This window comes from Chelonoidis abingdonii, chromosome 1 (assembly GCF_003597395.2).
Source record: "Chelonoidis abingdonii isolate Lonesome George chromosome 1, CheloAbing_2.0, whole genome shotgun sequence".
NCBI lineage: Eukaryota > Metazoa > Chordata > Testudines > Testudinidae > Chelonoidis > Chelonoidis abingdonii.
The window spans coordinates 166,147,913-166,161,073 of record NC_133769.1 but is presented as its reverse complement, the minus strand read 5'-3'; the positions used below and the strand labels follow the sequence as shown (position 1 = coordinate 166,161,073).

The window sequence follows — 13,161 nt, the reverse complement described above, 5'->3', positions numbered from 1 at the left end:
CTGGTTATTATTTGTTGACTATATATCCGAAACATCAAAATTTACAATTTGTTTCTTTTAAAGTCAGAAAACAATTTTATTGTTTTCCTCAATTTATGAGTTAAAATAGAGTTCTCTTACCCAACATGCCTCAAATTTTCATAAATCTGTTCTTCAAGAAATAAGGAAGAACTGTGGATTCCAACAGGTATTTACAATTAACCACTAAAGAGAAAAATAAACTGACTATTACACCACAGAAGACTGTAGGTTTCCTACAGAATTTCTTCAGTAAATAGGTTTAAGGTACTTTTTCTACTATGTTCTCCTCTGACAAAAGTGTAATTTTCCTTGTGCTTGGATCCAAATGACTTGGTTTCACTGAGTTTCTCTGTATTTGTAGAAATCAAGTATTTTGTCCTTAAACTTCTCTGGAACTAGTTAGACAAAATGACTCGCCTCTCCCCCAGCGTCTCTCCACAATATGTTGATATTTTTAAAGCATACTCTCTGGCGACAGGTGATTTTCTTCATTTTTATTTTAAAAAAAGCATATCAAGCATTCAATGTGGGATCTTTGGGATCTATGACTTTTTGCTGGCTTTAAACTGATCCAGGTCATTTGTCCAAAGAGCCATACCTCATCACTGATCTATATTCACAAACCTACATGTTTTGTGAAAGGATTAAGGGTAGTATGTGTCATTAAATGTTGCTAGATCCTACAAATTCAGGATATTATCACAAGCTCTGATCCTGTAATCAGATCTGTATAGGTGAATCCTTGCATCAACATGGAGCCTCTGGCTCCAGTGGAGTTCTACCCATGAGATCCAAATCCAGGACCAGTTGGGATGAAGAAGAAAACAAAACGGTGTCTACACCTTGATATGAATGTTTCAACCAGCAATGCCAAATACAGTGTTATGCTCTAAAATCTTACATTAACATGGAGTTTTACATCAAGAAATATACCAAATTTCTTTGCATACTATCCAGAAACAACACTTCATTCACCCCTTAAATTACAACTACCTCTTGAGCAAAGCAGGTACTTAACAGCACATTGAAACATTATATACAAAACACAATAAATTAAATTAAAAAGCAGATGGAATGTAGTGGGGACAGGCAAAAGGGTAATTACATAGATTGACATTTGGGCCAGACCATTAATTCTTGAAAGAGAAAAAACATCAACATGACATCTATAGTCAAACAATCAGGATCTCAGTTTTACATCTCACCCAAAAGATACACTGCTAGCAACACGGTGACACTTGACGACATAATGTAGTTTTGGATTCTGAAAGAAAAATCATTCCCACAACTCCCTACAATGCCAAAGTTTTCACTGGGAAGCTCTCCCATTCAAATAATACCATCCCTGTTTTGTTTATTCCAATTACAACTGAATGTTACTATTCAGCATGGTATAAATACAGGCCACACGTGGTAAAATCTTCACATTTTTGCAGTGAATCTGTATGGAACCAAGATTGCTCATGCAGAACTCACTATTTAGTTTTTTCAAAAGCGTTTTAGCAATGTTTTGAGATCTTGAAGGTTGCATTTACTCTCAGCAATTAATATTGGAACTGGTAGGACTGGAGTATTTTTTCAAAATTCTTTAACATGATTCAGATTTCATCTCAAGGATCATGCTTCAATGTTCCAAGATCCAACAATTTTACAAGTGGGTGCTCTAGTGCAGGGGTTCTCAACCTTTTTCTTTCTGAGCCTCACCCCGCAACATGCTATAAAAACTCCACAGCCCACCTGTGCCACAACAACTGTTTTTCTGCATATAAAAGCCAGGACTAGTGTTAGGGGATAGCAAGCAAGGCAATTGCCCGGGTCCCCACGCCACAGGGGGCCCTGTGAAGCTAAGTTGCTAAGGCTTTGGCTTCATAGGAATGGCCATACTGGGTCAGATCAAAGGTCCACCTAGCCCAGTATCCTGTCTTCTGACAGTGGCCAATGCCAGATGCCCTAGAGCGAATGAACAGAACAGGTAATCACAAAGTGATCCATCCCTTGTCACCCATGCCCAGCTTCTAACAAACAGAGGCTAGGGACAGCATCCCCGTCCATCTTGGCTAAAAGCCATTGATGGACCTTCAACTGCAGGTGGCAGGGCTTGGGGCCCTGGGTTTCAGCCCCAAGCTGTGGCTGTTTGGCCTTCTACCTGGGCCCCAGCAAGGCTATTCTCAGCCCTGCTTGGCAGACCCCTGAAACAGCTGAGAACCACTGCTCTAGGGCATAATTATATATCTATATGAGTAGATCTTTATTTAGAATTGACAACACTTAGCATTTATACACCGCTTTACCTGTAAAATCTGCTTCATAAATCTTAATTAATGAACACTGTACTTTATTAACTTTTCTGTAATCAGAACGCAGTCAGTTTACAATTGCAAATTAACAAAAAACTGAGTAGTTAGATGTCTATACTACAAATGGCACAGCTGCAGTAGCACAGACACTTCCTATAGCTATGGCAGGGTTTTTTCTGTCAGTATAGTAAATCCACCCCCAGGGGGAAGTGGAGCTTCCCTTCACTTGAGGTGGGCAGGGGTGGGCAAACTACGGTCCGTGGGCCAGATCCAGATTGCCACCCCTGTGGCGCAGCGGGGCTAAGGCAGGCTCCCTGCCTGCCCTGGCCCTGTGCTGCTCCCAGAAGTAGCTGCACCACATCCCAGTGGCCTCTGGGGAAAAAGGGGGAGGCAAAGGACTCTGTGAGCTGCCCTCGCCTGTGGGTACCTCCCCTGAAGCTCCCATTGGCTGTGGTTCCCCGCTGTGCACCCCTGCCACCCTGGAGCCGCTTCAGGTAAGCGGCGCTGGGCTGGAGCCCACACCCCAATCCCCTCTTGCATCCCACACTCCAACCCCCACCACACTCCTCCTGCATCCCAACTGCCCTGCGCCCCCTGCCACACCCCAACCCCCAGCTGCACCCCTCCAGCACCTCAACCCCCTGCCCTGAGCTCCAACCCCCTTCCCTGAGTCCCATGCCACACTCCGCACCTCTCCCTGCACCCCAACCCCCTGCCCTGAGCCCCCGCATACACTACACACCCCTCCTGCACCCCAACCCTTTCCCTTGAGTTCCTTCCTGCACACCACACCCACTCCCACATCCTGCACTCCCTCCCACACCCCAACCCCATGCCCCAGGCCTATATTCATGGCCCTGCATGCAATTTTCCCACCCAGATGTGGCCCTCAGGCCAAAAAGTTTGCCTAACGCTGACCAACCTGCATCTACAGTGGAAATCAGGTTGACCTTACTACATTGTTCATGTTTTAGATCATGTAGACCAGGCCTTAGTTACACCAACACTCGCATCAAATACAGTTCCTTTACGTTAGAGCAAGACTGATCAATAATAAATACACCTAGTACTGTACTAAATGTACACTCTAAATACACAGAGGGTAAGACAAGTGGGCCAAAACAGGTGATTGGGAATTGGAAGATCACAATGAGTGGGGCAACTGCATAGGTGACTGCACACAAGGGAACCAAAGGAAGTTTGTAGGTGTGTACGTGGAAGGGACAAAGAGCAAGGAGGCAGCAGAGGAGAGAGGTTACACACAAGAGAGAGATACAAGGAGAGGAATAAAAAGGAAGGGAAATAGTTCAAGTGTTTAACCTTGGTATTCAACACCGCACGGAGCAAGATTTAGTCTCAAGTGACCATAAGAAGCCAGGTAGGCAGCAAAAATGGCATGTGGAGTAGCTACGGGGCACACACAGACCCAAATCCCATCACTAAGGCCATTGAAGGAGACAGTCTCTGAAGGCACCGCGAGGCTTTCCCTCTCTCTGAGCTTCTCCAGGGGCACGGCCCTGTCCAGGGGTATAAGGTAAAGCCCGTTAGATGGGACCCAGCTCAGAGGAAGAGACGGAATTAAATCAAAGAAAGCGCCGGTGGCAGCTGGCGGCTCTCGGCGGCCAAAGCCTTTTCACCGGGCAACACCAGCTCCTGGGAGCCGGCCAGACCCGCTGCCGCTGCCCCGGGCCGGCCCAGACAAGAGCCCCTCGCCCGAGGCTGCCCCGGGCCGGCTCCCCCCATCCCTCCCCAGAGAGGCGCAGCCGGGGGGGCTCCCCTGTCCCACCCAGGGGCAAGTCCCCCCGGGCCGGCCGAGAGCGGGGAAGGGGATCGGGGCTCAGGCTCGCGGGAGGGGGTGACGGGCGCTCGCTCACCAACTGCTCAGCAGCGCCCCTTCCCCTTCCGCCATAGCTGTTGACGTGCCCTCGCTTTGCCGTAAATCGCGGTCTATTTCCGACAGCCGGAGAAAACATCCCCCTCCCGGCCCGCGGCGCTGTCGTAAAGACCAGGCTGGCCGTAAAGCCTGGATACGGCGGCCGGTGACGTGGGGGACTTGGGAGTTGTCAGGCTGCTGCTGTGTTGTCTGGGGGATGTGACGTACGGGATGTTCGTTCAGACCCGCCCCTTTGGAACGCTTCGGAGGGCGCCGCGCGGCTCCGGGTACGGTCTGTCCCAGGCGCCCAGGAGGCACCTGCTGGAGCCCACGCGCCGCCTCAGCTCTAGTGCTGTGTGCGGGCAGCGCGCGCAGGGTCTGTTCCGGGACTGGGGCAGCTCGGTGCAACCACCCAGGGCCGGTGCTACCATTAAGGCAAACTAGGTGGTTGCCTAGGGTGCCAAGATTTGGGGGCGCCAAAAAGCAGTGCTTCCAATTTTTTTTTACAGCGTTCCCCCTCGAGAGCGCAGTCGCTGCTCCACTTCTCTCGCCTCCTAGGCTTGCAGTGCCAAACAGCTGATTGGCACTGCAAGCCTGGCAGGAGAACTAGAGCCGGGGCAGTGTGCTCAGGGAGAAAGTGGAGCAGAAGTGAGCTGGGGTGGGGAGGTGCCGCTAGTCTCACGGGGGGTGGGGGTGGAAGTTTCGCCTAGGGCGCAAAACTTCCTTGCACCAGCCCTGCAACCACCATAAACATATATAATAGTAATGGAGCTGGGGAGGGTCCCAGTGTGGGATCTGTTGCAGGGGGCTGAACCGAAGAACTGAGGGAGGCTGTGTGTTGATTACCTTGTTTTCTTTGGAAAGGCAAGGTGTTGCTCTAAACGCAGTTGCAAACATATTTTCGTGAGCCAATGATGTAGTTGTCACAGAGCTCTGTTATGCGAGTGGGAGAAGGGGGAGTTGATTCACAAGAATAATCTGATAAGTTGTGATCCACATTATGGAAATATGTGAGAATCGCTGAGCAGTGTTATCAAGAGGAGTCAGAGAGGTGGAAGCAGCAAAAGTTACCTGAAGTCAACAGAGGACTGCAGCTACTCCATGTGCATAGCAGAGATCAGCAACTGCTGATAATTTGGCAGCTTGAAGGCTATGAAAAACCCTTCCCAAGAACAACGGGTGTGCATGTGTGATGTGGAAGTGTGAAGTAAAAGCACAGTAACTGAATGGGCCACTTTGCTTTACTTAAAACCCACAACAGTTTACAAAGGAGCACCAGCAAAAAAAAAATCTCTTATTCAGGTGTTACAGAGAAACTTCAGGCTTCCCCATAACTTCTTGTAAAGTTGCCATGTACAAACAGGGAGGCCAGAGAAACCTGTGTGCCACTTCCCCAAGAAAGAATCTGGAAGCCTGGGTAGGGGCTGGAAAGGAGTATTCCTCCTCTAGTGAGTGAGGTGGAGGCTGTGTAGAGGAAAATGCTACAAGAAACCACTGCACTGAGCTAACCATGATCCCATCATAATTTTATGCAAAGTGACCGATTGCCATTTGATCTGCTGCTAGGTTCAGACCTTTTTCTCCACTATTTAAGGGTAAGAGGTATAGGTCACCCATGCTGAGAGTGGAGGGAATACAGAGACCACTCTCTGATCTCTCTTCTTCCTCTTGGTTGTATATCTAAAGGCCACTCAGCTGTAGGACAGCAACCCGAGGGAGTGGTGAGGAGCAGTGGAGCTCCAATGCAATGCATTGCCCCTCCCCTTTTTTTTTGAAGGAGGGAAGGAATCATGTTACTTCCCAATACATACAACACCCCTCCCTCCAGGCTGCCAGGTGCTTTCTGCAAGGGAGGGCATAAATCCTCCTCCAGTCTCCCCCTACAGCATGGACATCTGTGTCTCTCTTAAGGAAGTAATTTCTTCCTGGTTCTCCAGGCTGTCAGGTTTTGAGGGGGTCAAAGGTGCTCCTGACCCCCACCTGTATGATTTAGTTGAAGATTGGCCCTGCTTTGAGCAGGGGGTTGGACTACATGGCCTCCCAAGGTCCCTTCCAACCCTGATGTTCTATGATTCTGTACATTTAAGCAGTTGTCTTATCAGGTAGCCTCAACCCCTGAGCTGCTCCTTGGAAGGTATCCATGCTTGCTAGTAGCATGGACTAATTTTTAAGCTAGAGGACCTGTTGTCTCTTCCAATCCTGATCTTTTATCTTCCCTGCCTCAACCACAGGGCTTCATTGCATGAAAATGATGAAAATAAATTAACTTTAATATTATATTATTGTGCAGCTGTTTGGTGTTAAAATCTATTTGTATGTGTGCTATTTATTTCTTCTTACTGTATAGACTTTACATTTATTAGGATCAAATAGCCACTTGTTCCCCGCAGCCCCTGCTATTTAGTCTCTCCAGGTTACATGTTCTTCTGCTTTGTGGTTTGCTTCTGTGTCATCTGCTTATTTAATTATTTTGAACATATACCAAAGAAATACATTAAGTAGTCACACTGATTGAAAGAGTTGTGTAGTTTGTTTATCTAGTTAGGTTTTGTTAGTTCAGTTAATTGCCTTGCTAAACAAAAAAAAAAAAAGGGGGGGGGAGGGCCTGTTCCAAACGTAAGGGACAAGAAGTATGGTAAGAGCCACAAAGCCAAGAGTGTCAAAGGAGCAGTAAAGCAGAAGAATTAGAAAAAGTGTGGAGGAGTAAAGGGATATGAGAGCAGAGATGCAAGCGGGGCCAAGAATATGTGGTGCCTCAAAAGGTGAAGACTCAGAGCTCAGATTTGATGTGATTACTTGTAAAAAGTAATTTACAGAATTCAGAGGTCAGTGGTAGTGATGGAAAGAGCAGAATGGCAGGAGAGAAATAAAATGAGGGGAAAACACTATAAATAACAGATGTAAACAAATAGTTCCAAAGAAATTCCCCTTCAAAAGATGTAGGAAGATAAAATGGGTCTGAATTTAGGAAGATATAGTTTCCCAGGTAACTTTTACTTAAGTGAAAGATGACTTTATTTGTATCTTCTAATCTAATGGACTGATTTATTATTTATCCTTACTTCTATTAGTGCCTATCTCCATCTATAGTCATTTTTACATAACTCCAATACACAGTGCAGAGGTTAAAATTGCAACTTACATAATGAGCTACTTGTATTATATCATACTTGTCCTCCATAATAATAATTATTAAGCCTACATGTAATTCCCCTGTAGCCTTGAAATGTACACACTCTCTCTCCTCTCCCCCAAAATAGTTTGGTAATAGGCCCCGAGTGTTAACAAACAGGAATAGATTAATTTCTATGGAGCAATTGTGCCATCCCATGATTATTTAAGGTAACTACACATGTATATTCTTTCACACTATTGCCTTGGGCCAGTGGTTCTCAACCACAGGCCCAAGGCTCCCTGAGGGGCATGAGCAGGTTTCAGGGGATTCGTCAAGCCGGCATTAGACTTGCTGGGGCCTGAGGCAGAAAGCCGAAGTCCTATCACCTGGAGCTGAACCCTGAGTAACAGCTTCCCCAGGCAGTTTCCCTGCTTGCTACCCCCTAACACCGGCCCTGTCTTTTATATGCAGAAAAACAATTTTTGTGGCACAGGTGGGCCATGGAGTTTTTACAGCATGTGCAAGTGTGTGGGGGAGGGAGGAAGGGTGTCTCAGAAAGAAAAATGTTGAGAACCCCTGCCTTAGGCTATATTTCATGTATTCCATGTATATAAATGTATTATAGATCTGATGATAAGTGTGTGGCTTCTTTTTATAACATATTCATTTGTTGCATCTGATCATTGTATTTATCTGCCCTTTTGTTATTTGTGTATTTTAATTGCTTTTGCAAACAATATACTATACGTATCATATTATTTAAAATGAAGAGTCTGCTTATAAACATTGTGCTTCACTCAGACTAAGTGAACAATGTTTCCTTGAGTTTATTAGCATGATCTTTGGCCACAGACTTGAAAACCCACATGTACTTAACTTTACTACTGTGAATAGTTCCACTGATATCAACAAGAGTACTCGCAGCAGTAAAGTTAAGCCCATACATAAGTGTTTTCTGGACCAAGCCTTTAATTCTCATTAATATATTAAGTACTGTTACTAATATTTCACTGCCTTAAAGTAGAATTGTTAAATCTTAAGACTGAGGCCACTTTTCCTTTACTAACAATGGGGCTTTGAATTGATTCCAGAGATAGTAAATACATTGCAAGATTATGCTGTTCTATACACTTCCAAGGATATTTGAAGATTTACACTCAAATAAAGGACCAAATAGTATTACATATCATGAGAGAAGACAATAGTTTCAAAGGAATTGCTACTGAATTATTGCATAACTATGATTTTTATCTTTATAAAGTATTTATTACATACAAATATATGTATTGCAACATTTTGTGTAAATGTAAATGTCTCAAAATACTTTTCATAGCCAGTTATATTGTATAGCCTTGATACTGCACATTTTTAGGAAACTGCATAATTTCATTTAGTTGGTTGAGTAGTCCCATTGACTTCAGTGGAACTACAGTTGTGACTAAAATTACACAATTCCTTAAGTGTTTGCAGGATCCATGTTCTATATGTGAAGAGGTGAAAAAGTTACAGGGTTATAATATATTTTCACATATTTATAGTCCTCTCAGGCAAGAGGTTATGAAGCATCACAATAAGGAAAGTAGATACACTGCTACCCAGAAATAACATGGTCGGGGGAGCCAAAAATCCCTACAGCGTTATAAGCGAAATGTCCTTATATCGGGGTAGCGATGGCAGGTTCTGCAGCAGTGATTTAAAGAGCTTGGGGTTCCAGCTGCAGGGAGCCCCAGGCCCTTTAAGTTGCCAGTGGAGCCCCGCAGCCACAGCCCCGGGGTAATGGTGGCAGGGTTCCGGCCGCTGCAGGGAGCCTGGCCCCTTTAAATCGCTAGCCCAGGCCTGCTGCCGCAGGTCCGGGGTAGCGGCAGCAGGGCTCCAGTGGTGACATAAAGGGCCTGGGGCTCCCTGCAGCAGCCGGAGCCCTGGACCCTATAAAATGCTGCCTGAGCCCTGCTGCTGGAGCCCCAGATTAGTGGGCAGGGCTCCAGCAGTGATTTAAAAGGCCCTGGGCTCCCCGCAGCAGCTGGAGCCCTGGACCCTTTAAGTCACCACTGGAGCCCTGCTGCTACATCTGAACTTGTGTTATATCAAGTCACATTATAGCGGGGTAGCGGTGTATCTCCACTCCCAGGGCCAAACAAGACAGATGCAGTCTGACTTAAATAAACATGAATGGCTGAGTTCTGTCTGCAGCTCCTTTCTCCCGTTGCAAGCTTTGATTAACTTGATTGCAGCACTTGGAAATGGAACACCTATTTTTTCTTACTACTTACTAATAAAAGAGTTGTAAAATATGCATGGTGAACTAAGGATAATAAATAATTTCAATATTACATGATGTAAAGCATCCTTAAACCTGCCAGACACATGCATATGTTCATAGATATGTAAGTACACTACAGATACATCACCTATCCATACTACACATGCTATTTTTACCCTGTCCTCTCCCCTTTTTAAAATGCTGGTCTTTTCCCCAAGCTGTCCATCCGAAAAGTTGTCCTTCACTGCTGGGTTTCAAAGAGAGTTAAAATACATTTCCCTGTTTTTCTCCCCACCAAACGGTCTTACGTCTGCGCTAACTCTGCGTGCACATGTGCATATGCACACATCACATTCCCCTGTGTACACACGTGCGGACACACTAGGTGCACGGGCTTAGACCCACCACGCGGACTCCACACATGTGGGCACCTACACCACGTGTGCACAGGACTCCCGTGCACGCCGCGTGCAGACAACCCGAATGCTGAGTCCTTCGCCACAAGCCCGCCCCGCCGGGCCAGGCTCTGTGGCAAGGGGAGCGGGGCGTGTCTCTAGCGGGAGGAGGCGGTGTCAGCAGGCGGCGGCGGCGTCCACTGGAGCTGGTCCTGGGTTCCTCCTGGACGGTGTAGGGTAGCGGCGGCGTGGCCTGCGGTGCGGCTGGGACACATGGGGGACGCGCTGGACGAGCCTTGGTGGGAGCCCCAGCCGGGAACACACAGTAGCAGCGACAGCAATAGCCCAGGTACCGGCTCGCCACGTGGGGAGCTTGCTCCTCCCTTTGCTGGGCTCACAGCAGCAGCCCCTTCACTGGACTCCCCTTCCCCCTTTCATTTCTTCCCTTTCCTCGTCTCCCTCACCGCCCTTCCTCTCTCACACAGACCCACTCCTCATTTCCTCTCAGCGTGCCCCCTGGCTCCTTCTTTCTCTCCAGCGGCTCTTCCTTCCTCCCATCTCCCTTCCCCTCCTCTCCAGAGTTGGGGGCAAACATTTCAAGTTTGCTTGTAAACAAAATGCCCAGTCTACATTCCTCTTCCGTAGGAGGCGTTATAAACATTAAACAGAAATTGTCACCGAAATAGACAATTTATATTTAAGTAAAGATGGGGGAGAGGAACGGGATGCTTTGAGGTTAGAGCTTAACTGGTCCCTGGCTTTATTAAGCTTATAAAGTGTATTCTCTTCTGATTTGGGACTTCTGGTCTTCAGGGTATTGGCTGGGCTGTGTACTGTACATTGATGATACTTAGGTTTCTAAAAAGGCTTTTGAAACGTGGCATTTATAAAACCTTTGGAGGTAAACAAGTGCAGTAGCTGATGGGACTGGTCACTGTTTATCACTAGTGTCGTGTATCTCACAAGGATAGGAACTGAATTCTCAACTCTTCTGTCAACCACGTTATTTGGCTGATGCTCTACAACTGCTTTGCCTGATGATGATAATTATTATTAATATATAGCTCTTATAATGCTTTTTCATCAGTAGATCTCAAAGTACTGTAGAAAGGATATCTATTAAGGTATTAGGCTGCTGCCAAACTGTTACAGTTAACATTGGTGAATTTTAAAATAAAAAGGTCTACACTGCATAGTAAATCTGGGTCTGCTAAACGAGTGGGCTTGGACCTGTCCCATAGTGGGACTCAGACCCATGCATCTTGGTAGGTTTGCAGGCCTGAGTCTAAGAGGTTTCTGGCATACGCCAGAAGGATTTGTATGTGAAGAGTGTGGGGTTTGGCCCTAAACCTGAGTATGAGCCTGGCCTAGTTATGATACAAATATAAGTGAATTGGAGGACCTACCTAAAATATGGTTAAATTCTGTCTACAACTGGTTCTCAACCAGAGGTACGCAGAGGTCTTCCAGGGAGTACATCAGCTCATCTAGATATGTCTAGGTTTACAACAGTCTGCATAAAAAGCACTAGCAAAGTCAGTACAAATTAAAATTTCATACAGACAGTGACTTGTTTATACTTCTCTATATACTACACGCTGAAATGCAAGTACAATATTTATATTCCAATTGATTTATTTTATTATTATAAGGTAAAAATGAGAAAGTAAGCAATTTTTTCACCGATAGTGTGCTGTAACACTTTTGTATTTTTATATCTGATTTTATAAGCAAGTAATTTTTAAATGAGATGTAATTTGGGGGTATGCAAGAGAAATCAGACTCCTGAAAGGGGTGCAGTAGTTTGGAAAGGTTGAGAGCCACTGGTCTATGCTACAAATGTTAAATGTGTTGCAACTGTTTTAGGTGACAACTATGACATAGCAGGGTCCTCTGAGATGGTTGTACTGAGGGAACATTAGGGGTTCATAGGTGGGGCTTAGAAATTGAGAATGTTAAGTGAAATCCTGTGATGTGATATCTATATGGTTGGATGGAGTGCATTGTTTTTGTGAGAGCATCTTGTAATTATTTTATTGTGACATTTCAGACTTTACAATGATTTATTTTTAAACTCTGAGGGCGTACCTGTGGTTCGAGGCACCAGAGAAATACTTTGTGAAATCCTCTAGGGACGTCAGTTTCACTATCTATTTTATGTGGAAGGTGCTAGATACTATGGTGATGGGCAGAAGTATAAAACCCTAAAATAAATAAAAAATAGAATACATTTATGTCACAGCCCTGTTCCCATGTTGGATGCACAGTAGTGTTTGGACCCACATGCTGGGTTCATGTGCATTAAGTTCTCCTGGGCATTAGGAGGCTCTTTCTTTGGCCCCTAGGCTCACTGCCAGGGCACTGATTCTCTGTCTGGTACCCTCTTCTTAAATTGGACTGTACAGCCTAGCTGCCTTAGCCCCAGGACCAGTGCTTCTCTCCCCTGTGGATTAAGCACATCCTTTTCAGAGCTCCACTCTAGTGTGTGTCATGGTTACTGGGTTAGCTGCAGTACTGTCCCTTCTTGGGGGTCTCTCTGAGTGCATCTCACAGATATCAGGCTGGAGTGGAATTCCACAACTCATCCACTCTCAGACCCCAGGACCTGGTTTACATCCCCCTGTAACTAACGCTGACCAAGTGAGCAGATCCAACTGCTGATGGACCTTGCCAGAGTTTCCCTTTGGGAGCTGCTGACAGCAGTTGACGAAGTGACTCAAAACTGTCGCTTCAAAACAAAGTTTTGTTCATTCGTTTCTCAAAAGCACAAAGTATTTAGACCAAAGTGTAACAACAGTAAAAGGGCTACGTGCAAAGGTGGTGTTTATACTTTTATAAGTTCCCCTCAGCTCAGTTAACTTCATCTCTTGCCATGAGTATCAGCTTGTCTTGCTCACAGCATCTATATCTCTGGGTATATCTACAGTACGGGATTATTCCGATTTTACATAAACTGGTTTTGTAAAACATATTGTATAAAATCGAGTGCACGCGGCCACATTAAGCACATTTAATTCGGCGGTGTGCGTCCATGTACCGAGGCTAGCGTCGATTTCTGAAGCGTTGCACTGTGGGTAGCTATCCCATAGTTCCTGCAGTCTCCCCTGCCCATTGGAATTCTGGGTTGAGATCCCAATGCAAAAACAGAGTCGCAGGTGATTCTGGGTAAATGTCGTCACTCAATCATTCCTCCGTGAAAG

General features: G+C 45.7%; 2 protein-coding genes across 4 annotated transcripts in view; one reads left to right on the top strand and one right to left on the bottom strand.

Moving 5' to 3' along the window:
- Positions 1-4,292, bottom strand: part of TBC1D23 (TBC1 domain family member 23) — a 51,570-nt gene extending 47,278 nt beyond the window's left edge. For both annotated transcript variants that reach the window (XM_032776669.1, XM_032776670.1), the window contains exon 1: positions 4,193-4,292. In XM_032776669.1, the coding sequence (XP_032632560.1) occupies positions 4,193-4,227 (35 nt within the window). In that variant the 5' untranslated portion in view covers positions 4,228-4,292. The remainder of the gene's footprint in view (positions 1-4,192) is intronic.
- Positions 4,293-10,137: 5,845 nt separating this feature from the next.
- CMSS1 (cms1 ribosomal small subunit homolog) overlaps positions 10,138-13,161 on the top strand; it is a 372,753-nt gene continuing 369,729 nt past the window's right edge. For both annotated transcript variants that reach the window (XM_075072415.1, XM_032776664.2), the window contains exon 1: positions 10,138-10,310. In XM_075072415.1, coding sequence (XP_074928516.1) covers positions 10,235-10,310 — 76 coding nt within the window. In that variant the 5' untranslated portion in view covers positions 10,138-10,234. The remainder of the gene's footprint in view (positions 10,311-13,161) is intronic.